The sequence below is a fragment of the Pleurodeles waltl genome, chromosome 3_2 (genome assembly GCF_031143425.1).
Source record: "Pleurodeles waltl isolate 20211129_DDA chromosome 3_2, aPleWal1.hap1.20221129, whole genome shotgun sequence".
Classification (NCBI taxonomy): Eukaryota; Metazoa; Chordata; class Amphibia; order Caudata; family Salamandridae; genus Pleurodeles; species Pleurodeles waltl.
The window spans coordinates 196,514,947-196,540,677 of record NC_090441.1 but is presented as its reverse complement, the minus strand read 5'-3'; the positions used below and the strand labels follow the sequence as shown (position 1 = coordinate 196,540,677).

General features: G+C 45.6%; 1 protein-coding gene across 2 annotated transcripts in view; it reads left to right on the top strand.

Annotated features, from left to right (window-relative positions):
- Positions 1 to 25,731, top strand: part of SPEG (striated muscle enriched protein kinase) — a 1,321,813-nt gene that overhangs the window by 912,753 nt on the left and 383,329 nt on the right. For both annotated transcript variants that reach the window (XM_069227158.1, XM_069227157.1), the window contains exons 21-23: positions 384 to 486; positions 2,010 to 2,210; positions 16,034 to 16,094. In XM_069227158.1, coding sequence (XP_069083259.1) covers positions 384 to 486; positions 2,010 to 2,210; positions 16,034 to 16,094 — 365 coding nt within the window. The remainder of the gene's footprint in view (positions 1 to 383; positions 487 to 2,009; positions 2,211 to 16,033; positions 16,095 to 25,731) is intronic.

Genomic DNA, 25,731 nt, shown 5'->3' with positions numbered 1-25,731 from the left:
TCGGCGGTACACCGCCGGCTTTCCGCTTCTGGCCGCGGCTGTACCGCCGCGGTCAGAATGCCCGGCGGTGCACCGCCAGCCTGTTGGCGGTGCTACCGCCAACCTCCGCCCTGGCGGTATTTACCGCCAGGGTCAGAATGACCCCCTATATCTTTGTATTGGTGAGCCAATTTAGCTGTAAGTTTGATTTTTTATCTGTCATGTTTGCATCTTGACAGCAGTGCGCAGGATCAGAGAAGGCCAGTGAACAGTCTGCTAAGAAAGTACAGATTGTGCAAATGATGCAGCCCATGTGAAGAGGGCACATGTCAGAAAACATTGGATTGTTTATCTCTGCTACTTGAATACCCTCTTACTTATTTTCTCTATATTATTTTTTCAAGTTAAGCCCAAAGCAGATGGGGCCAATGATGATACAGATGGTTCGCTGATGCACAAGATGAGGAGGTTGACCGATTTTTACGACATTCACAAAGATATCGGAAGGTAAAGGTTAGCACTTGAGTCTCCTACATAAGCAGGGACACACAGGTTGGGTACCAAGCAGAGTGAAGATATACAGCTGAGAAGGTCTTCTGGGGAAAATGTGTCTTCTGTATGTGCAGCATTAGGAGAAACACAGGTTTGAGGGAATCCATCCAGGAGCAACAGCGTGGCTTCAGTGAGGACTTGGACTTATGAATTTCTAGTGTACGTAGATAGCCAGGAATGAGAAAATGCATAGATTTCACCCCTGTGAGAGAAAGGGCTACACTAGGACCTGTGCTTCTTAGATGTGGAGTGTTCTATGGTGGATAAGGTGCTCATATAGATTGAATCCCTCCATGAGAGAAGGGGGAGGGCTTGATTTCCCTTGAGGAATGGGGTGTGGGGAGACATTCCTGTCTGACTATTCAAGTATAGAGAGAGAAGTCTTTCAGGAGGCAGTTTCCGGGTACAAACAGTTCAGACAATGTCTATAGACAAAATCTTGCTAGTGGAGAGTGTGACTTCTGGCAATGCAGTGTGTGCAGATGTCCAGGTTTGCGTAACCTGCAGAGTCAATAATTCAGGAATGTATATTGGCACCTGAGAAGATATTTTCCTGTGCAGAGTTAGTGATCGTTGTGGAACGTGGAAATCTGAAAGGCACAGAATGACCAGTGTGAGGGCAAATCCAGGGCTGCAGTTACCTGTAGTCAGAAGCCTCTAAAAAGGATGATGCCTTTAGAGTGGTGCTCTGGAAACTCAGCACCTCAATTGCTGCAGGATTGGAGGAAAAAGAAATGATAATCCAGTTTACCTCATTCACTTCTGGACAATGGTACTGCTGTTTGCATATGTCTCATGCCACAAGTGGTATTTTGTAATTAATGTTTGGGTATATCATGGGATAATAAAGGTGTTTGCTAAAGAATGTTTGGTTTTGTCTCTGCACAACAGCTGTATTTATCGATGAATGTATGATTATGTGTCAGAACAGTGATGTGTAAGCATGTGCAAGGGAGGTGAGCGTATTTGTTAATGCACAATTGTTAAAGTGTTAGCTTGATGATAATCCTTATTTTGAAACATTTGAGGTGTAGCCGGATGACAAAGGTGTTTGCTGGGAATTGTTTGCTTTTGCCTCAGGACATTTGTGTGTGTTCATGAATGTATATGTCTATCTCTCAACTGTGGTGGTGTTTGTTGATTAATAATCTGTTCTATCTTGTGACAAGGATGGTGTTTTGCAATTAATGTGTGCTACGATATTAGGTCTGTGGTAATGTTTGTTCAGTGCTTGCTTATGTCTGTAAGCAGTTGTGGTATTTGTTGAGGAAGATTTGGATGTGGTGGTGTTGTATCTTGTTAAACATGTGTGTCCCATGACAATGGTAACAATTGTTGAATGCTTGGGGATTTCTCATCATATTGACTGTCTGTCTGATAGATTAGTGGGATATATTGAATATGTATTAAAGTCTTAGATTACTTACAGTATCTCTCACTCACAAAATTGTATGTTGAAAATGATGTTTGTTTTGTAGGGGGGCATTTTCGTACATACGTAAGGTGACAGAAAAAAGCAGCAAGATCGATTATGCTGGCAAGTTCATATCATTCCGCGCCAAGACTAAATCTTCAGCCCGCCGGGAGATGACCATTTTCTCCGAACTCAACCATGAGCGTGTTGTGTACTTCCATGACGCCTTTGAGAAAAAAAGTGCTATCATTATCATCATGGAGCTGTATCCTTAAAATGATGGTAGAAGGGATGTATGGGGTAGATAAAAGGAGTGTGGGAATGTGATGCACAGGAAAATGAGGTAGGTGATATGATCAATAGGCAATGGAAACAGGTCATGAAATGCACAGGTGAAGAAGATAGATCCTGTAATGGGCAGGACGGGGAGACTTGTAAAGGGGCCCCTATGAAACACATCATGAGCTGAATGTACCAGGAAGACAGGTTATGAGATGGAGAGGTTAAGAAGACTAGTCATGAAGTGGACAGGTACAGGATACAGTTTATGAGATGTGGTATATGTAATGGGCTGGAAAAGAAAACAAGACATGACATAGACAAATGAAAGAGCATTTAGTAGGCGGGCTAAGGCAACTGGGCATGAGACTTGCCATCAAAAGACACAGTTCATGAGATGATGTACACTGGTCATGAAATGAACAGATACAAGAGATGGAGTCTACAAGACAGGTGATGCGATAGACAGACCATTTGATGAGCACACACAGAAAACAGGTATTGTGATGGATATGGAAAGAAGGCAAGCAATAGATCTATGCATAGGAGACAGTTCAAGAGATGGTGATCACAGGAGTCATAGCACTATATAGGACAAAAAACATAGGTCAGGAGGTAGTCAAACAGGGAAAACAAGTATTCCGATAAACACACCAGGAACAAGCCTTACGATGAAAAAGCAAGGCTTTGAGATGGCAAATTTAAGTCAGAATGTGAGGGTGAAAACATGCAGCAGGTCATGAGCTTGACATGCAATAGTGACAGGTCAAAGGAACATCCCAGGCAATGGGAAAAACCCCAAGGTAGAGAGGTCATGTGATGGACTGAGAAGGTGAGCGAGTGCAAAAATTGATAGACCAGGGGCAGGTAATGTGTGGGACAGGCAAAATAGAGAGGTTATATATAAGAGGACAGATTGGATGGCAAGTAATGCAAGGGGGCATATGAGACATATCATGAGATGGATAGCCTAAGGCCTTATTAGGGTTTGATGAATGTGGTATTGTCCTCTGAGATGGTGAAGGGCATTACTACCACCATCCTAACGTTACTCCATCCACCAAATATAAAGGTGGCTGCCGGCCCTGTGGTCATCTCTGTGCATTGAAAGGAACTGCCATCACTGTAGCTCCTTTCAGTGTAGTAAAGGTTTGGTGGATGACTGTTGTCGGTTTTGACAGTTGTCCAATAAACATTTTATCTTGTTTTTGAGATATAACCTGCTGAATCTTGTTTCTGAAACACAAACAAAAACTACCCCCACTCTCTGGGAGTTTTCTTCCAGGGTGTGGAGGTAATTCTTATTTTCTTTCCTGTCTCTCACCCTCTGGTAAGGGACAGGAAAAAAGGCATAACACCATCCACCCTAAATAGGGATGTAATGCCATCCCTCCGATGGTCCCTGCTCAGTCGGGCTGTTGGAGAAAGTATTCCTTAGACAGTGCCAATGGGGGCTTTATTAATGGAAAGCTTAAGGTCCACCAGTCTCTACATGAGGTAGGCAAACAGAGGGCCTGGCAGACTGGGTACTATGTTACATTTGCGACAGAGTACCCTCTCCACCAAACTTTAAGTTGGGCCTTTAGTCTTAGGACATGAAATGGTCTGGCAGCAGGTCACTAGGTGGGGCATATGGCAGTGGTTATGAGATGAGCAGACCAGGGAACTACGCTATGAAATGGACAGACCAGGAGCATAAGTTATGAGAAGGGTAGGCAAAAGAAATTGATCATGAGTGGAAGGCAAATAAAAGAGGTCATGGGTTGGATAGGCAACATGAATAGATTGAGATTGAGTGTAGGAGACAAGCCCTGTAATAGGCAAGGGACACAAACCATGTGATAAACAAGTTAACAGGAAGGGTTGTGTAAATAGCATACTAGGGAGCAGGGGCAAGAAATAGGGCATATTATAAAAACCAATAGAAGAAATTACCAGGGTTTAGGCAGGTCATGGGCTCAATAGGCAATGCAGATAGGTTGTGAAATGAGGAATAAGAGACAGATCATGAGCGGGCGGACTAGAGGTTTGCATCATAAATTAGCCAGGAAAAGGAGATAGCTCAAGAGATGATGGTATAGGAAGCACACCAAAGAAGAGGCAGGACAAGCGCACGTCACCAGATAGGCAGTGGAGACAGGTCATGAGATATACCATTAGTTGAGGCAAATTAAGAGAAGCATTCTGATAGTGGATCAGCTTGATTGACTTCTAAGCCATAGGAGAACAGGCTCCATGTTGGATAGATGGCTACTTTTAACAAGAGTCAATATAAGATCAGAGACAAAGAGTTAGCTGATGAGATGCAATGAGGGTAACCTCTAAACCAGTGGAAAGCGGGGAGCTTTAGAGATGATGTCAGGATATGGTTATAAGTAATGATAAAAAAGCAAATTGTGCATGTTGGCGAGCCAGATATAGGAGGTGACCAGCTGGAAGAATGCACAGTACGCTTATCTAGACCAGCCTTGTATTCCATAGCTTTAGGAAATAGCCAAGGCTCCATGCACTGCATCAGATTGTCCTAAAGAAATGTATTTGGTGGTAAATGGATTCCACAATATATAGCATTGTGTTTGCTCCCAGAAGTATCTTGCATCCAATCCATTTTTAACTAAGTCTCTGCACTGTGTCACATGTGCATTCATGTTTAGCACTGTTCAGTAAATGAGGCTGTCTGTTCAGCAGATGCAGGATAGTGCCATGGTCACAGATTGTCATTCCACAAAAACAACAAGTGTCTCTTTTAGTATGTGTGCTGCATAATCAAATTCTCCTACAAAATCAGTACAAAGATTTAATCAAGCATACAACTTTTCTTGTGTTGAACCAGAATCACATCTGAGATATGTATTACTGGGGTAAGACCTTTTCTGACCTTCTTAACACATCAAGTAGGCTGAAAATGATTCAAGCTGTGCATGTACACCTTGCACTTTTTAATCTCACATGTGGCGAGAAAACAAAATTCATTGAAAAGAAGCCCAAACTAGCTCATTTAGAGGATTCATTGCTGTCAATTGAGTTTGTGGCTCCAATCCGTGATCACATCACACAGACTCTTTCTAACCAATCAAATAACAAATTACTGAGAACCAGTATGGCTTTTTCCCTGGTTGTGCCTGGTGCACCAGTGTTTGTTGGTGCCCCCAATGACCTCTATTGTTATGGATTCCCTCACTCCCACCCTTTAACAGCACTCCTCAAGTCTTCATAACCACTCCAATCACATGCATTTCTCTTGTTACTCCAGTATTGGAACTTTCATAGATTCACATGCTTGAATCATTCCCCGTCGTTGAGATGGGAGCCCCCAGTACAAATTACACAAGTAGTGTTAAAATATATTAACAAAAGGGCCCTCTTCAATTTTACAGTCTATCAGAGTCATTTTAGGAAAAGGACCAAACTTGAGCTTCCACCAATAAGGCGACACCACCCTCTAGAATCCTCCTGAGAGAAGTTCCAGCACCTCAGATTTTCTACTACATGTTGTTCTAGGGAGACTCCTCAGAGCTCTGCTCTTTATTCACACCTTTTGAACTAGCTTCAACATATTTTTCTCTGAGAAAAACTTCTCTGACCTGATTGGAAAAACATCTTCAACATGTCTGATAAGGAGAAGAAGGGTTTATTCAGAAATTGCAAAACTTGTGGCAAGAAAAGACTACATTCTGAAGACCCTCATCAGGATTGTATGTACTGCCTCTATCCAGACCATTCAGCCAAGGACTGTAAGGTTTGTCGCACCTTTTCCTCTAAGACTCTTAAGGATAGAGAAGGCAGATTATTGATTTGGCTGCAAAAACTTAAATACAGAGAGAATACAGTTTCTGACTCTGATATTGATGACTCTTCAATATCTAAAAAGTCATCAAAGAGGGCAAGATCAGAAACAAGATCTCCCTCCCACAAAAAGACTGCTTCAGGGTCTTACAAGGGCCGCAGCCCATCTACGTCACCTCATAAATCTTCCAGAAAAGGGGAGAGAGGTCATGCCAGCAGTTCTGAGAGGCATAAAAAGTCATCCTTTGTTCCTCCATCTGTGCCTTTCAAGAGACCTCCCTCTACTTCTACAAAAAAGCGCTGTCGACGACAGACTCATCGTCGACGAGACCGTCGGTGAGTGCTTTTCCAACGCCAACAACGACTTGCACATCTCCACCGTCGATGACAGCTCCGACGACGACATCGTCGATGACGAGTGCCACACCGTCGACGAGAGCGGCATCGACTACGTCATAGTCGAGGAACGTCTACACCTCATCATCGTCGACGCGCTTATGACGGTATCGGCTTTACAGTCGTCGAAGGCCTCATCGACGGTCGACTCGGCGGTGAGGCTGTCATCCATCAAAATCTCCATGCGTTCATCATCGACGACACCGCCGTCGACGAAGACTACGTATGCGCCATCGACGACATCGTCGACGACACCGTCGACAAGAGAAAAACATCAGAAAACTCATGAGAAACTGACCCCAAAGCACACCTCACCTAGTAAGGTGACCTCCCACATTCCATTGCATCTGTTAGAGGGAGATGAAGACTCGGACGACGAGGGGCCATTTGGAGCAGCCAATAGTCCATCACAATTAAATGTCAAGTATCAAGAAGAAGATAGATTTGATGAATGTTATGACCCTCAGTTTTATGGAGTAGACCAACAATATCAAGAGGGGGCATACATTCCATCCTCCTTATTGTCTAACCTCAGAGCAATGTTAGCTGATTACAGCAGGCGTTTTCCTCCTCAAGGGGAGCAACCTACTCCATCACCTGTCTCTGGTGTTACCACTCCACGTCAGAGACCAGTTTCTTTACCTCTCACAAATGTGGCTACTTCGGATATGACTCTGCCCCAGGACACGGACATGTCAGAAGGGGATCAGGAAGAAAGGGCGCTCCTGGACACTCATTCCGAGTGGGATGAATACATCATCCCTGCTCCTCCTTCTCCTTCCCAATCAAAGGTGGAGTCCCCACCAGACGACATTGGAGGATTTCACAATCTCCTAGAAAGAGCAGCTAAGCATTTTGCTTTGCCAATGCCATCAAAACAAACAGACTGTTTTCTCTACGATTTTTAAGAGCTGTTTAAAAAATCTGTGCGCTCTATTCCGCTGGTCAGCTACTTATGGGAAGAAGGCCTAAAAGTGATGCACAATCCTGCTACTGTCACAGCAGTACTGCCTTTTTTGGACAAGAAGTACAAGGCACCGGACGATGCACCAGCATGTCTAACTGGTCATCCTCATCCGGACTCAGTGGTGGCTCAAGTGGCACAGAGGAAGTCCAAGAATCCGTCTGCTCCGATTTCTGCACCCCCAGACAAAGAGGGTAGACGACTAGACAACATCGGAAAGAGGTTTTCCTCGATGGCTAGCCTAGTGATAAGAGCTGCTAACTCACTAGCGGTGTTAGCCAGGTTTGACAGACAGCTATGGCTAGACATCGCCCCACATATTAACCAGTTGCTGGAGGACGGAAAATCAGAGGCAAACAAGACATTGCAAGAAGGTCAGCGCACGTCAGTGGAACTCATTGACTGTGGAATGGACATAGCCACAACTGCTTTTTGACAGCTCGCAGGGGCAGCTGTTCCTAGAAGACAAGGTTGGCTAAAGGCTACTTCATTCCGGCCTGAGGTGCAGAATAAAATTTTAGACTTACCTTTCGATGGCCAGGCGTTATTTGGCAAACATATTGACGAGGCTTACAGTCTGACACTGATACAGCATGGTCATTAGGGACTCTCCAATTTCTAAAGCCTTCTTTTCAAGCTAGAGGACGTGGCCAACCTTCATATAGAGGAGGATATCAGCAGTATAAATATTCCATCTATCCTTCCTCTTCTCAACAGTACCGTCAATATTACCCACAAAGACAGCTGCCGCAAACAGCTTATGGTAGATCTGGCGGTAGGGGACGCTCAACTCGATACATCTGAGGCGCCGGCTACACCCAACTATCCTCCTCTGGTTCTAGGCGGAAGGATATCCCTTTTCCTCAAACAATGGCAATTCATCACATCAGACAAGTGGGTCCTCCAATTAGTGAAACAGGGCCACACTCTAGAATTTACCCAACTGCCTCCCTCCAATCCTCCTCGCAGGACTCCTTCAACGTACCCAGAACAACTCAAGAATGAGATCAACAAGATGCTCCTCAAAGGAGCTATAGAGAAGGTACCTCGGTCACAGCAAGGAAGAGGGTTTTATTCCAGGTTCTTCCTCATTCGCAAAAAGTGGAAAGATTGGAGGCCGATCCTCGATTTACGCGAACTGAACATCTACTTAAAAAAGCAATCGTTCCGCATGATCAGCCTGCAAGATGTCCTCCTGCGTTTGAACCAGGGAGATTTCATGTCTACACTAGACCTAAAAGACGCATATTTCCAGATTCCCATCCACCCTGGCCTAAAATCAGCTCCCAGGATATTCACCAAATGTCTAGCGCCAATCGCAGCCTTCCTCAGGAGGAGGAAACACCAAATGTTCCCATATCTAGTCAATTGGCTGATAAAAGCAAGCACCTACGCAGGAGCGCGCAGATCACCAAGAAGGTGCGTTTCCTTGCTAACCAATTTAGGCCTCACCATCAACTGGGAGAAGTCCAAACCTCTGCCTGCACGCAATATCACCTTTTTAGGGGCAAACCTGGACACGCAATCCACCATGGCGTGTCCCACAGTAGACAGGCAACAAAGGTTACTGACACTAGCAAAATCAATACAGAGAAGAAACTGGGTTTCTGTCCGCCTGTTCAAATCCCTGTTGGGCATGATGTCATCATGCATACCTCTGGTTCCTCTCTGCCGACTAAAAATGCATCTGTTACAGGAGCAACTAAACCGTCAATGGATCCAGGTTTCGGGAAGCTTCGAAGATCAAAAGCATCATCTGTCCATCGGCCTTTCCTTTTTACATTGTCCAGCTCCGTGGACCATCACTACGGATGCATCCCTGGAAGGCTGGGGAGCCGTGCTACAGGATCTTCAAGTAAGTGGCAAATGTCCACCGCAACTGGCATCAATGCATATCAATTGGCTGGAGCTCAGAGCAGTGTACCTTGCCCTACAGGCTTTTCTTCCCAAGATCTCAGGATCGCAAGTGGTAATAAGAACAGACAACACCACTACGTTGCATTACCTCAACAAACAAGGAGGCACGAGATCTCTCACTCTCTCCAAAGAAGCCCAAAGTATTTGGAATTGGGCCTCGCAGCAAGGCATCACACTCACAGCTGTGCATTTGCCGGGGATAGAGAACAAGATAGCGGACTCGCTCAGCAGACAAAGATCGAGCTGCCACGAGTGGGAGCTGGACCAGTCGATAGTGGACTACATCTTTACCCAGTGGGAAACGCCAACAATAGACCTGTTTGCCAACAAGTGGAATGCCAAATGCCAGTACTTCGCAAGCTGGCATCACCAAAAGGGATCTTGGGGGAATGCGTTTTCGATAGTTTGGTCAGACATCTTTTCTTACGCCTTTCCTCCAATTCCATTGATCCCAAGAGTCCTCACGAAGATGAAGGCAGAGCCGTGCACTCTGATATTGATAGCTCCGTACTGGCCTCGCCAGCACTGGTTTGTGGAGCTTCTTTTTCTATCGATCAAGCCTCACATTCCGCTGAAACCGTTTCCACAATTGCTAACAATGAACAAAGGACAAATATGGCACCCGGATCCTCAGTCAATGCGATTGTCAGCATGGCTCCTGGGCAAAGGGAGTTCTCACATCTGAATATCCCACAGGAGTGTATGGAACTTTTGTCCAGAGCTAGAGCAGATAGCACTAATAAGGCTTACTCTTGCAAATGGAAACAGTTTTGTGTCTGGTGTCATCAGCGGCAGATTGACCCACTATCTTCACCACCGGAACAAATATTGCCATACTTATTGCAATTAGCGCAAGCAGGCCTGGTACATTTCTCCATTAAAGTACATCTGGCGGCAATAGCAGCATACAGACGCTCAGACACTTCACCCTCGCTGTATTCCTCTTGTTTAATCAAACAGTTTTTTAAAGGACTTTTCAGGGTTTTTCCTCCATTCAGACCACCTCCTCCTTCGTGGAACCTGAATATTGTTTTAGCACAGCTGATGAAGCATCCGTTTGAACTGATTCATCGTGCTTCTCTAAAATTCCTTTCTTGGAAGGTTGCTTTATTGGTGGCTCTCACATCAGCCAGATGTGTCAGTGAGGTGCAGGCCCTCTCTATACAAGAGCCGTTCTTACAGATTAAACAAGACAGGCTACTGCTGCGTACTAATCCGCATTTCATCCCGAAGGTCCCTTCGGACTTCCACATCAACGAGCCCTTAGTTTTCAAATCCTTTTTTCCTCGTCCTTCTACTCCGGCGGAAAGAGCATTACACTCCTTAGACGTTAAGAGATGTGTTCAATTCTACTTGGACAGAACTAAGTCCTTTCGACACTCTAATCAATTGTTCGTAGCATACAGTGCACCTAGACGAGGCCAACCACTCTCTAAGCAGAGTATATCCAGATGGATCGCCTCAACCATTCGATTCTGCCATCAAGCAACGGGTAAACCTCTGCATTCATCGGTACATGCTCATTCTATGAGGGCAGTTTCTTCGTCAGCAGCACTGTTCGCGGGGGTTTCCCTGCAAGACATTTGTAGAGCAGCAACATGGAAGAGCTGTCATATATTTACAAGGCATTACTGCTTAGAATCATTATCTCAAGGAGAGATAGCAGTGGGTCAAGCAGTCCTCAGGACCCTCTTCAGGTGAAGGTGAGCCATCTTTTTCATCCCTCCATCCTAGAACAGGTATGCAGATTGTTTATGTCTCTTATGGACGGATAGAGAATTATAACTTGTCAAAAAAAAAAAAAAAAAGGAAAAGAGGGTAGAATAGAGAAAAGTGAAGACAATTAACGATAGTATTGACATACAATATTTTCTTTGAAGTATTCCTTGATATATTTATATATATATACATATATATATATATATTTATATATATATTTTTATGACTGTATATACATATGTTTTATATATGCATGTGTTTTGTATCATACATGGTTACAATGGTACAATGTGCATTAGTACTGCTCCCTACTCTGATTCAAGCATGTGAATCTATGAAAGTTCCAATACTGGAGTAAGAAAATTAGTTACTTACCTGTAACTGTAGTTCTCCAGTATTGGAATCTTTCATAGATTCACATGCGACCCACCCACCTCCCTGGAGAAGCTCACTTTCACCTTCCTCTTTCTTTCTCTCTTTTTTCTGCTCTTTAACGCACTTGTGCTTGGAAAATCTGAGGTGCTGGAGCTTCTCTCAGGAGGATTCTAGAGGGTGGTGTTGCCTGATTGGTGGAAGCTCAAGTTTGGTCCTTTTCCTAAAATGACTCTGATAGACTGTTAAATTGAAGAGGCCTAGGGCCCTTTTGATAATATATTTTAACACTACTTGTGTAATTTGTACCGGAGGCTCCCATCACGACGACGGGGAATGATTCAAGCATGTGAATCTATGAAAGATTCCAATACTGGAGAACTACAGTTACAGGTAAGTAACTTATTTTCTTTCTACTCCAGTCAGCACCAATTCCAGGTTCATTGGGGAATGCCTTTTTGATAAGATGGTCTGGGATATGTGCGTACACTATTCCCCCCATCCCCATGATACCAAGTTCTCAGAAAGATGAAGGTGGATAGGTGCTGCTTGATCCTGATCGCTCCCAGGTGGATCAATCAAAAAACCCAACAGCAACAATTATTTAATAAATAATTATTTCCGGAGTCTTGTGTTTTATATATTGTTTCTCTCAGGAGTAATGTGGAATATGTTAATACATGCTATTATTACTCATACTAAAAAGGACTTTGGCCAAGTCACAGGAACCAGCAAACTTCAGTCCCACCTTAAACCTTCCCATTGTAAATAAAATCATGGAAGAAGAAGCTATTTGTTCATCGACGCATATATCGTACTCCACTACAGACAGTCAGGGTTTGACCGAGGAAGAAGAACTGAAAATTTAATTCATATTAAAGAAGACCTGTTCCTATTCATGTGCAAGCATGAATCTTGATCCTTCTAGCCCAGCGGACAGCATATGATGCAGTGAACCAAACAGCACTGCTGGAGCAATTAGAAAACTGATCCAACAGCCAGACCACCCCATCAACCACTGACTCCTCAGACTCTCCACCCACCTTCAACTATGACCCCCTGCTCGTCTGGGCCAACGTGAACATAGACGACACAATCAAAACCATGAACACTATCCACTCTGGGTCACCGTCAGACCCATGCCCGCACCACATCATTAACAAACAAAGTGTCACCATCGCACCCCACCTCCGCAAAGTCTTCAACATCTCCTTCGAGACCGATACCTACCCCAAGAGCTGGAAGCATGCTGAGATCAATCCCCTACTCAAGAAACCCAAGGCGGACCTGAGAGACCTCAAGAATTTCCGTCCCATCTCCCTGCTCCCATTCCCGGCCAAGGTCATCGAGAAGATCGTCAACAGACAACTTACCCACTACCTCGAAGAAAACAACATCCTGGACCCATCCCAGTCAGGGTTCCGCAGCAACCACAGTACCGAAACTGCCCTCATCGCTGCCACCGATGACATCAGGGCCCTGCTTGACAATGGACCTCTCTGCTGCCTTCAACACCGTCTGCCACCGCACCCTATGCACATGCCTCCACAATGCAGGGATCCGGGACAGAGCTCTGGAGTGGACCACCTCCTTCCTCTCCGGCAGAGCCCAGAGCGTCCGCCTCCCCCTTTCCGATCCAAAGCCTCCAAGATCATCTGCGGCGTCCCCCAAGGATCATCCCTCAGCCCTACGCTATTCAACATCTACATGGCCCCGCTCGCCCACATCGCCCAGCTACACAACCTCAACATCATCTCCTACGCCGACGACACCCAACTGATCCTCTCCCTCACCAAGGACCTCCTCACCGCCAAATCCAACCTGCACGAAGTAATGCAGGCCGTCGCCGAATGGGTGGGGAACAGCAAACTTAAGTTGAACTCAGATAAGACAGAGGTCCTCATCCACGGCGCCAACCCCTCAGCCTGGGACTACTCCTGGTGGCCGACCGCTCTGGGAGCAGCCCCGACCCCCACTGACCACGCACGCAACCTGGGCGTCATCCTCGACTCAACACTCTCCATGACCAGGCAAGTCAGCGCCATCTCCTCTTCCTGCTTCAACACCCTCTGCATGCTCCGCAAGATCTACAGATGGATCCCCACAGATACAAGAACAGTCACCCAGGCCCTCGTCAGCAGCAAACTTGACTACAGGAGCCCCGGCCAAACTCCTCAAACGACTGCAACACATACAAAACGCCTCCGCATGCCTGATCCTCGACGCCCCCGCCACAGCCACATCACTCCCCACCTGAGAGACCTACACTGGCTCCCCGTCAACAAAAGGATAACCTTCAAGCTCCTCACCCACACACACAAGGTGCTCCACAACACAGGTCCAGCCTACCAAAACAGACAACTCACCTTCTACACCCGTCCCGTCAACTCCGCTCAGCCGACCTCGCTCTTGCCACCGTCCCCCGCATTCGAGAGTGACCACCGGAGGCAGATCCTTCTCCCACCTTGCTGCCAAGACCTGGAACACCCTTCCTTTGCTCCTACGACAGACCGAAGACCTGCTGACTTTCAGGAAGCGCCTCAAAACCTGGCTATTCGAGCAGTAGCAGCACCCCCCCTCCCCTCAGCACCTTGAGACCCTTACGGGTGCGTAGTGCGCTCTACAAATGTATTTATTGATTGATCCGGGATCACCAGCACAACTCTTGATTGGATACAAATTACAATTGTTCCTCACTGTCTTCATTGAAAGAGATATCATATGATGTCATGTAGGATCCTCATTGTCACCACAGCTGATTTATGTTTTGATTATAGGCAGAATATGCCCACCTCTAGATCCAGCGGGTCAACCTTGATGCATAGAACAACATCACTCATTGCCTAAAACCATCTCATTGGTGAATGAAGAACAGCTTTCTTTGACTCAACGACATGAATCAAACATCCGCTGTCCTTCTGGACAATCATTTTGGGGGTCACCAAGTCCAACCCAGCCAAGAAAGAACCAGGAGCATGAAAGATGAAAAATAGATACAAATTTGACCTTGTCTCAAATAACTTAATTGCCTTTAATTTTTGCAAATATTAATACTTCTCTTCTGTCTTTGGAGCATGGGAGGGTTGTGGCCTTAAATTGCCACAAGGTCTTTCCCCACGTACACAACAGACTGTCCAGTTGGATTGTGCAAGCAAAATCAATTGCAAGAAACACTGAGGGGGTCAGGTCAAGAGCTAGTGACCAACTTTGTACTGCAGAGTGCATAGATTTTAGGAGGATTCTCAGTTTGGGTGTGCTCTAGAAAAATATAAACAGACAGCCTTCCCCCTCACCAGGGACAAGGCCCCAAAACTAACAAAGTGATCACAGAGGTGTGCGGTATCCGAGTAACTAACAGGTGACCCGAGCCACCTCTGTAAATGTCCCGCCCCCCTACTGAGGAAGAAAACATGTCGCCCCCCCCCCCAACCACACTATAGAATGCCTCCAACCTCAATATACACTTAACAAAATATTTCAGTGCATACATAAACAAGTTAAATCATCCAGTAGGTTTCCATTGGAAATCAAAAAATTCATAGGCAACCCAAAGTACAGCTTCTCACAAGAGAGATCTGATTGAACATATACAAGTTATTAGATGGATCTTGCATGGACCTTCTGCAGCATAGCATTTCCCCACTACCTAGCAGACTCTGTTGCTGTATCTTCACTGTGGGAAATTGTTAAATGCAGATTTGTTACAGTTAATACACTTGCTTGCTTAATGTCCTCTGTATTTGTTAATATATTGGTAGTCTGTATAAGCAGCAGTGCCTCCTCAATAAAAACAACTATGTGATTAATTTTGCAGGGATGCTGCTGAATCTAAAAACAAAAATAGATGCTAAATGACAAGGGCCTTATTTAAAATTTGGCGGGTGTGCCACCATCCCCCTTCCATGGCAAAGGGCAGTTGGAGTATTTACAGATACTTGCCTGCCTCAGTCTCTGCAGCTTCAGTGAATCTGCTGGTGCTGCAGGTTCACCAAAGGTACAGACGGATGCCAAGCAGGCGCCATGTTTGTTTACCACTCTCAGCATTTATTTTTTTCTGAAACAAATTCCCAGAGAAGGAGTTTGTTTCAGAAAAACGAAAACGTATGGGTCCTGCATTTGGGAGCCATATTTGTTGTGAGATTTATGGCAGACTCAGTGAGGGAACATCAGTGGAAGTAGCTCCACCCTAAAAAGAACAGAGCTATTGCCACTATGACCTGGCAGCTCCGTGTCAGACAGATTTTCAAGTCAAGGGTTTCCTTTAGCAATTCCAGCACATGCTCCACCACCAAAACCTACTGTTTTTCCCATTCTTAAATAAGGTGGGAGAGTCTGGAATTTAGGGGTAGAGGTTTGCCAATATATGGTAGGGCTTCGTCTCCACCAAACTTTTACTATGACCCAGACTCTTGCCAAAGGGTTTCTTCACAGTGCTTAGTCTGAATTAATCTCAGTGCTTCATCTAGCCCAGACTGGCTTATCTCTTGCCTTCTGTGACTGAAGCATTCAATCTTTTATGATCAGAGGCTGTGAACTCATGTTTTCTGTTGCCAAGTCACTATTGTGGAGTGTGAAGTCCGCCACCATAACTCCCATCTGCAGCGCTATGGTGAAGGTGATGTCTGCAGAGCTGTTTCCTTGATCATCTACATCAGCTGTAGCCCAGAAGAGCTCCTGGACAGGATGGCGAAGAAGCCGAGTGTCTGTGAGTCAGAGGTAAGAGGCAGATCACCGCCTGCTGTGCCAAAAGCAAAAGATGTTCTTCACCAGAACAGGTCTCAGTGGCTTATCAATCATTCTCACCTCAAAGCAGTGTTTGTCTCTGTGAAGAACCTGGAGTGAATTTTTATACACTCTGGTTAATCTAGCTGAATGTATGGGCAAGGTTGCCAGATGACTAAGAAAATTCTTAAGGTCTATGACTGGATGGTCATGATCTTAAGGTAGCAGTTCATCACTCTCTGTCCCTCTCTCTGTATAATACTGTGGCTTCTTGACCCAAGGTAGCAGTCGGCCAGCCTCAACAATTTGGGCATTTAGGAATTCTAGGTTCTCCAGTATTGGGTATCTTTCATAGATTCACATGCTTGAATCATTCCCCGTCATCGAAGTGAGAGTCCCATAGTACATAGAAAGCAATACAAACTAAAATTTTACATTGCAGTTAATCGAGAAATACATTCACTTTAATAGCTTATTAGTGTTATTAGAAATGACCCAAAGTCCAGCCAATCAGGCCCGTTAGACCCTCACCACAGAGGCTCCAGTCTTTCAGATTTTCTACTGCATGTCGTGTGAAGGGAGTCTCCATGAGCTCTGCTCAGTTTACGTTTTCCTGACAGGAATTCTTTTGAATACTGTTTTCTACTTCTACAGCTGCGTCATGTCTACAACCAAGAAAGGTCTATTTCGACCCTGCAACACCTGTGGAAGGTTAAGGCTTGCATTTACTGTCTTCACCCAGAACACAAGGTGAAAGATTGTAAAATTTGTTGAATCTTGTCTCACAAAACTTCGAGAGACAGAGAGACCAGGCTCCTGCTTTGGCTTCAAAAGCTTAAATCCATGGAAAACTCTCTGATGATGATGACAGCGACACCTCAGTGGCATCGAGAAAGAGGAAAAGTTTATTTCCAAAAAGTAGTAAGCCAGCCAAGAAAATGCAGCTTGTGAAGGAAAAAACACAGGAAGTTCCCTCCACTTCAAGAAAACATAGTGAGAAAGGTCATTCAGAATCTTCCAGTCCAGCTGCCACTACAATAAAGATTTAAAAAAACATCCAGTTCTCTGCCATCGACATAAAAAAATTCAGTCTTGTCGACGAGCGCATCGTCAATGACAGGTTTGATACCCTCTGCTACCACAACGACAGCAGCGTTTACAGCACCACCGTCACCCATGATAACGTCATCGCCATTATCATCGACGACAATAACATCGGTGAGCATAAAATATGGGCCTTCTCTACCATCGACCCAGGGTAAGAAAATGTCAAAGACATCAACCTCTGTGTAACCATCGACAAAGACGTTTCACTCCTCAACATCAAGACTTTCTTCCCAAACCCCCAAACTCCAGGCAAAAGGGCGCTATGTTTCTTAGATATCAAGAGATGTCTCAAATTCTACATACAAAAGGCAAGCAGCTTTCGCAATGTTGATCAATTGTTTGTAGGCTATGGACAACTAAAAAGGGGTATCCTGTAACCAAACAGACTACAGCTCGGTGGATCGCCACCGCCGTACAATTTTGACACCAGCCAGCAGAAAAAACAATGACAGCCAACGTCAAAGCCCACTCCACCAGAGCTTTCTCCACCTCCGCAGCTTTCTGCGCAGGGGTGCCTTTACAGCAAATATGCAGAGCGGCAATGTGGTCTAGCTGCCACACCTTCACTCAGCACTCCTGCCTACCTGATGGACGCAGCAGTAGGACAAGCAGTTCTACGACATTTATTTGCATAAGGTGAGACAATAATTCTTTGCCCACCATCCACTAGTATATTTATGGATATCTTATGTTTACTGCTAATTAGTCTGATTCAAGCATGTGAATCTATGAAAGATACCCCAGTACTGGAGAAGAAAATAAGTACTTACCTGTAACTGTGGTTTTCCAGTATTGGTATCTTTCAGATTCTCTTGCGAATAGAGGCTCACCTCAGGTTTTGTTCCTTTATACATCACTTGTGCTAGAAAATCTGAGAGACTGGAGCCCCTGCAGTGAGGGTTCGAAAGGGTGCTCTTGCCTGATTAGCTCAACTTTGGCTCATTTCTAATAACACTGATAAGCTATTAAAGTGAATATATTTTTCCATTAACTTCAATGTTAAATTTTTATTTACTCCTTTCTATGTACCGTTAGACACCCACTTCGATGACGGGGAATGATTCAAGCATGTGAATCCGTGAAAGATACCAATACTGGAGAACCAGAGTTACAGGTAAGTAACTTATTTTCTTTGGAAGCCAGCAAGATCACTCAGCCAGCAAGATCACTCAGAGAGTTGAGCGTTCTCTGCAGACATCTTTTGTAACCTGCAAGTCAAGGACAAAGCAGCCTTTCAACCTTCCAGAGCTGTTAATTTGGATAATGGAAACATCTGTTTTCCATCCTGTGATAATCATTAATACTCTTAATCACCAACTATCGACATATACGATCCAAGAACCCTTTTTTAACAGAGAAAAATACATCTCTTCAATTATTAAAAACCCAATGCAGTTGTAAAGGCAACCAACGCAAGTTTTCTGTTATGCTGATTCAAATGCCTTTGCTTTCAAAAACATTTATTTCCTACCTTTGACTTAACTGCAAACTCCTTGGCGTACCCACACAGTTATTTATGATTTGCACACTCTTCACACAGCTGTCTGCTCGTACACCTCAGTCTAAAAGAGGCTTCCAGATGTAGATTCCTTAGAAAATTCCCCAGGCATCAGGCTGGACCCTGAAAATCTCCAGTACCCTTGTGTGCTGGTACATTTTGTTGAACAGCTTCACATTGCCTATATAGTTGCCACTCCAGCACACTGACTTCAATTCCTTTCTTGTTGTGCCATCAGCACAAATCTGAAGAGCTACCCTCATCAATCTTTGACCAACTCTTCAAGATTTTGTCACCTTTTTCAGCAGTTCTGCTCTCATATGCTATCGATATACCCTAGAAGGTCCCTTGGTTTTCAACTCTGCAGAGCCTGTCAAAGGCAAATGTCTGTAGCAGAACCCACATAGTTTGCCTTTGGTGCCTGGAGTCGGTCCCCCAATAACCGTTCCGACTTCTGCATCATGAATTCCAAAGGAATTTAGAAGTTGGAGATGAAACTCCTGGTGGCCCGACAGCAGAATACTCTCTGCACCACTCAGTTCCCAGTCACGACCAGATGATCGTTGTTGACTCCAAATTATTGTCAGGTAATCCAAAAGTCTAAAAAGTTCGAAGCACTGTTCCAGTTCACTGCACTGGTTCAAGTCATCAGACGAGTCACAGGGATGACTTCCCCACTCTCATATTCTACCAGCAAAGCCTGGGCCTGTGTTCGCTCAGCGCCTTCCTGAGCTTCCTGGTCCCGCTCACACCATGTCCAACTCAGGGAGTTTTATGCAGCTATGCACCCACTTTATGAGCGTGCAGACCCCTCTATAGTACGTTCGGGCCCCAGAGGTCCAAGAGGTGCACCAATAGCATTTCCACAGACAGCTTTGTCCTCAGCGCCAGTTAGGTCCTCTGGATCCGGTTCCAGATTTGGACTGACCCCGGTTGCAAATCCACAACCGTCAACGGGGTCCAGTCCAGGGCCTGTTCTCCATGGCCAAGAGACATTGGCGGCACTGAGCCCATAGGCAGCACTGAGCCCATCTTTCTCAGACATAGAGCTGGACCAGCATCCTGCGATGTCAACGGCGCAACCAGACCAGACCCAAAAGATTGTCAGAGACAGTACCTCCCTTCCTAGAGAGCCCTGTGGTGATTTTCACTGTGGCAGTTCTGAAGACCCATGTGGTTACTCTAACCTCCCATGGCGAACCTTTGACCCAGTCAGAGAACTACAACAGGTATGAGGAACTGGCAGTTGCAAGTGGTCTGGACACTTCACAAGACTTTGGCTCTCCTCATAGGGTGGTTCTCTATAGGAGGGCACCAAGGTCCTCACCCTCCAACTGTCCTCCATGGAAATCAAGACCAATGTCTTGATGGAGGTGCTTCAGCTGGAGGTGTTCCACTCTGAACACCAACTTCCCTTTAATGAAGCTCACTCTGATGTCCTGCTCAGGTCCTGGATCAAGCCTTGTATGTTCACTCCTGTGCACAGGACGACTGCACGTCACCACCACCCTGCTCCTGGGGGCCCAGCTTTTCTCACACAACACAGCACCCCTAAGAACCTGGTGGCGCAGGTCTGGACATCCAAAGTGAATCCCAGCGTGTTCCCTATTGCTCCACCAGATAGGGAATCTAAAGTTGGATAGCTTCGGGAAGAGGATTTTTGTGGGACTCAGTTGGCCAAGTGTTAACTATGGTCTCGTCGAGGCCTGAGCCGTCTTGAACAGGCATTTGCCGAAGGCATGGTACACAGCAAAGTTCTCCATCAGATAATGGCTGGATACAACAAACTAGCTGGGCAGGGCCATTGCTTCTTCGGTGGAACTCCACTGCCAAGCCTGGCTGAGGTCATCTGGCATTTCAGGGAGGGTCCAGGTATTCCTTTTGGACATGCCCTTCAATGGCATATGCAGCATCAGGGGAATCTCTTCAGCTTGGTCCAGATTTCAGAGGAGACTGCAAATGATTGGTACTGGTGGTTACACAACTGCAATTCGGTCAGTGACAGATCCCCCCTCTCTTCCCCTCCCAGATCTGACAGTGCTGACTGATGTATTGGCGTGCCGGGGCAGCCATCTGAGAGATGTGGAGATCAGAGGCCTCTGGTCACCAGCGGAGACATAGCTCTACATCAGTCTTCTGGAGCTAAGAGTGATTCTCTTGGCATTGAAAGCTTTCCTGCCCTCCACCAAAGGAAAGCTAGCCCAGGTGTTCATGGACAACAATACTGCCATGTGGTATTGCAACAAGCAGGGAAGAATGGGGTCGTGGACCGTATGCCAGGAGTTTCTGCACCTTTGGACATGGCTGGAATATCAGGATATTTTTCTGGTCACATAGCACCTGGCAGGATCTCTAAATTTCAGCACAAATAAACTCAGCCATTGATGCCTCAAGGACCATGAATGGCTTCTGCATCTGAAGATGGCTCAAAGTCTCTTTCAGGACTGAGGAGAACCTTGACTAGATCTATTCACCACTGCTGAGAACTTGCAATTTCAACACTTCTGTGCACTGGCGTTTTCAAAGAGGCTGTCACTTTGAGACACATACAGCAAGGTACTATTATGGTAACACAACACCAAAAATACTATAGAGGCAATACTCCCTTAGGAGGTAAGTAATACACGAGTTATATACACTGTCAGAAATAGGCGTAAGAATACTTAGTAAACAGTGCAAATAGTGTAAAACACAATAGAGAATAGTGGGCTTAGGGAGAGCACAAACCATATACATATGGAATGCAAGAGTGTCACCCCCAGCTAAGATAGTGGAGTGTGTAGAGGGCCGCTGGGGGTACCGGGAAAGCACAAAGGTAAGTATCACAACACCCCCCAGCAACCAGGAAAGCAGGAGAAAATTACCAGAATTTCCCCGAACAGCCACTTAGAAGAAAAGTAGAGAATTGCAAAACCCAGAGTTGACTGCAAGAAACCAACAGTGGATTCCTGAAGAGGAAGACCTGTGGAGAGAGCGGATCAAGTCCAGAAGACACAGCAGAGTCCAGTGGGGGCAGGAGCCCCTACCCACCAGGCTGAGGATAGCAGGAGTTGGTAGAAGGTGAGGAAGATAAGTCAGCACTGCAGCCCTGGAGTCAGAGTCCAGTTCCTGGAGGATGCAGGTAATGTCCCAACCCGGAAGGAATATTGCAGTCAGGTTTGTGTGTCCGGATTCCACCAACAAGCCTTGGCACAGGCAAAACTCATGGTTGGCGGAAAGTGGTGCTGCCAGGTACCAGCAAGGCCAGAATGACTCACCCAGGAGCGGGAGTCAGAGGTGTCCCTCAGAGCTGCAGAGAGCCACAGAAGCACAGGCAGCATGGACTGGAGTCCCACGGGATGGGGACACAGAAGGTGCAAATGGAGCCCATGCAGCACTATGAAAAGGAGTCCCACACTGCAGGGGAGCCACTCAGAGGGCTGTGTGTCGCAGGAAGGAGGGCTGGGGGCTGGAGCTACACTAGACTCTGAGGGTGGGGTGGATGTAGCCACGCTAGCTGCCTGCCGCCTAACATGCAGAAATAGAGGCAGCAGCTTTTAATCAATGGGACAAAGGTAGAAGCCCTGAGGGATACAGGTGCCAGTGTCACCATGGTGACAAAGAAACTGGTTTCCCCAGGACAGTATTTGGCTGGACAAACATATCCAGTTACCAATGCTGACAATGTGACTAAAGTCCATCCCATGGCCATGGTGACTTTAAAATAGGGAGGGGGTACCAGCCTGAAACAGGTAGTGGTCTCTTCTGCAATCCTAGTGGAATGTTTGCTAGGGAATGATCTGGTGTCCTCAGCTTGGGCTGAGGTAGAGCTCTAAACCCATGCAGCCATGCTGGGAATCCATGAACTGGTGTGTGTGAAAACCAGAGCACAGGGTGAAAAAGAAGTGTTGGAGCATGGAATAATGGCCTAACCTTCCGGTAGAAAAGGTAAGAGGACTGGGGGATCAGCATCTGAACAGCAAACGAAACAAGACCTCTCTTCTCAGGAAGATGTCTTATCCCCTGAGGGAACTGAGTCCATGGAGCTAGAGCCTTATCACGTAAAGCTCTTGGACCCAGGGGGACCCACAAGGGAACAGCTGTGCCAGAGACAAAAGACTTGTCCCACCCTTGATGGCCTGAGAGGCTCCCACAGGGTCTATTGGGAGGATGGACTTTTTTACACTAAGGCCAGAGATCCCAAACCTGCTGCCACTAGGAGAGTGGTAGTGCCTCAGGAGTTTAGAGTGTTTATCCCATGACATTCCCCCTAGCTGGGCATCTGGGACAAACCAAAACATGGAGTAGACTTGTGAACCATTTGTATTGGCCCAACATGTCCCAAAAAGTTAGGGAGTTTTGTAGCTTCTGTGTCACCTGTCAAGCCAGTGGCAAGACAAGTGGCCACCCAAAGCCCCCTCATTCCACTTCCAGTGGTGGGGGTACCCTTTGAGAGGGTTCGTGTGGACATTGTGGGTCCACTTGAACCTCCCACAGCCTCAGGGAATCAGTACATACTGGTGCTAGTGAATCATGCTACCAGATATCCTGAAGCAATTCCCCTTAGGTCAACTACTGCCCCCCGCAGTATCCAAAGCCCTAATTCAGTGGTTCCCAAACTTTTTCGACCCGTGGCTCCCTTGACCTATTGGCCATTGCCTGTGGCTCCCTGTCATGTCACTTTTGACGGGTGGGGGGATGTAAGCCAGGATTCGGGAGCACTTCCATTTTCGTTAAAGGGCTCCTGCGATAGGGACTTGTCTTTAGTGACTTGGAGTATGCACTGCCAGTAATCTGCTGCTGCAGGCCACTGCACAACATTTTTGTCACGCTCTTTCTGCCTGCCATAACGCTTTCTCCTTGTTCCTGGCAAGTTAAAAAAAAAAAAAAAAGCACATTAGCATTTTTGATCTCAGATCCTCCAGCACCACACTTGGAAGTCCCATATATGACAATAGACCTGATTCAGGCCTCAAGGGGAGAAATACATTCTCCAGATTCTTTTTTTTTTATCTCCTGCTTTCCTCTTAAATGTTGACATTTTAGTAATTTCATGATAACCCTCTTTTCTTGAGTAGCTGCAGAACACGGACAGAAGTAACACTCTATCATTGTCCTGATTGGGCCTGACCCTGCCTAAAGGGACATGCTCTTTATTTATTAGGCAAGACGTCGTGCTGGTCCAAACCACTCCAGACGCTGACAGCTGTGGCTTCCATAACATCCCCACATGGCATTCCCACATGGATTACTCAGGGCTGCAAATGCGTATTACAAAACCCTAATAAATTTGAATTTTGCACTGTGATTCTTTCTTTTTCATACTACCATACGGCTCTATTCCAAACATAACATTTTTAGAATGGAGCCGTATGGTAGTATGAAAGAGAAAGAATCGCAGTGCTAACAGTGCTTAATTTGAGCCAACGCTTTCCGCAGGGCTTAATTTGAGCAGGTGGTTTCCGGTTTTCTGCATCAGACATTTAGTAAGAGCAAAAGATACATATGGGAAACATGGAGGAGGAGAAAAACTAAAAAGCATCACAAAGGGAGAAAGTAGAAAGCTGCATGAGTGAGCTGAAGGAGTAGGGAGTGGCTGTAAATGGATTAAAGAGGCCAGAGAAGGCTTGCACATTTAAATGCAGCAGCCGCTTGTTTCAAAGGAGAGCTTTATTATATTTTGTGAGTTTGCGCTGCTTTTGCATAAAAAAATGACGCAAATGTGGCACAAACGTTTCATAAATATGGGCCTTAGTTTTCTGCATCAGACATTTACTGTGAGCAAAGGCACATATGGGAAAGATGAAGGAAGAGAAGGACGGAAAAGCTCCACATTAGGAGAAAGATGCAAGAGTGAACTGGAGGGGCAGAGAGAGGCTGTAAATGGATTAAAGAGGCCCAAAATGGCTTTAGGATTACTGCTGCCTCAATGTTCTGTGCATGCATATTTAACTGCAGCAGCCACGTGTTTCAGAGGATAGCTTTCAGGTATGTTTTTATTTATAAATAATTAAACACTGAGTGGAAACAAATCAAACTTGATGGGTTTTACAATTTACTATGTAACACTGCAAAACCCTAACAAGTCTGATTTATTTCCACTGTGATTCTTTCTTTTTCATACTACTGTTGGGCTGCATTCTAAACGTAACTTGTCTTTAGAATGGAGCCATACAGTAGTATGAAACAGAAAAAATTGCAGTGCAGATAAATCAAACTTGTTAGGTTTTTGCAATGTCACCATGTCTATTGTAAAATCCATCAACTTTGGTTGTTTCCACTGCAAGTCTTTCTCTGCCATACTACCATGCAGCTTTGTTAGTTGTACCAAGAGACTCTCAGTGGAAACAAGTCAAACTTGATGGGTTTTACAACTTACAACATAACAATGCAAAACCCTAACAAGTTCGATTTATTTCCACTGTGATTCTTTCGTTTTCATACTCCTGTATAGCTCCATTCTAAATGTGATGTATTTTTAGAATGAGGCCCTACGGTAGTCTGAAAATGAAAGCATTTCAGTGTTCCCTAGAAGTGTGCGGCGCCCCTGGTGAGTTCTGATGGCGCACCAGGGAGCCACGGCGCACACTTTGGGAAACACTGCCCTAATTGATAGTTTTACCACAGTGGGTTTTCCTAAGGAGGTGGTTTCTGACAGAGGTACGAACTTCAAGTCAGCTTACTTAAAACACATGTGGAATGAGTGTGGGGTGACTTACACATTCACCACACCATACCATCCATAAACCAATGGACTTGTTGAAAGATTCAACAAGTAATTGAAGGGCATGATCCTGGGGCTCCCTGAAAAACCCAAAAGGAGATGGGATGTCCTCCTGCCATGCTTGTTTTTCGCCTACAGAGAGATGCCTTAGAACGAAGTAGGGTTTCCCCTCTTTGAACTTCTGTTTGGCCATCCAGTAAGAGGACCACTGCTACTTGTTAAAGAAGGCTGGGAGAGACCTCTCCATGAGCCTAAACAAGATGTGGTGAACTATGTGCTTGGCCTCCACTCTAGGATGGCTGAGTACATGTTAAAGGCATCCA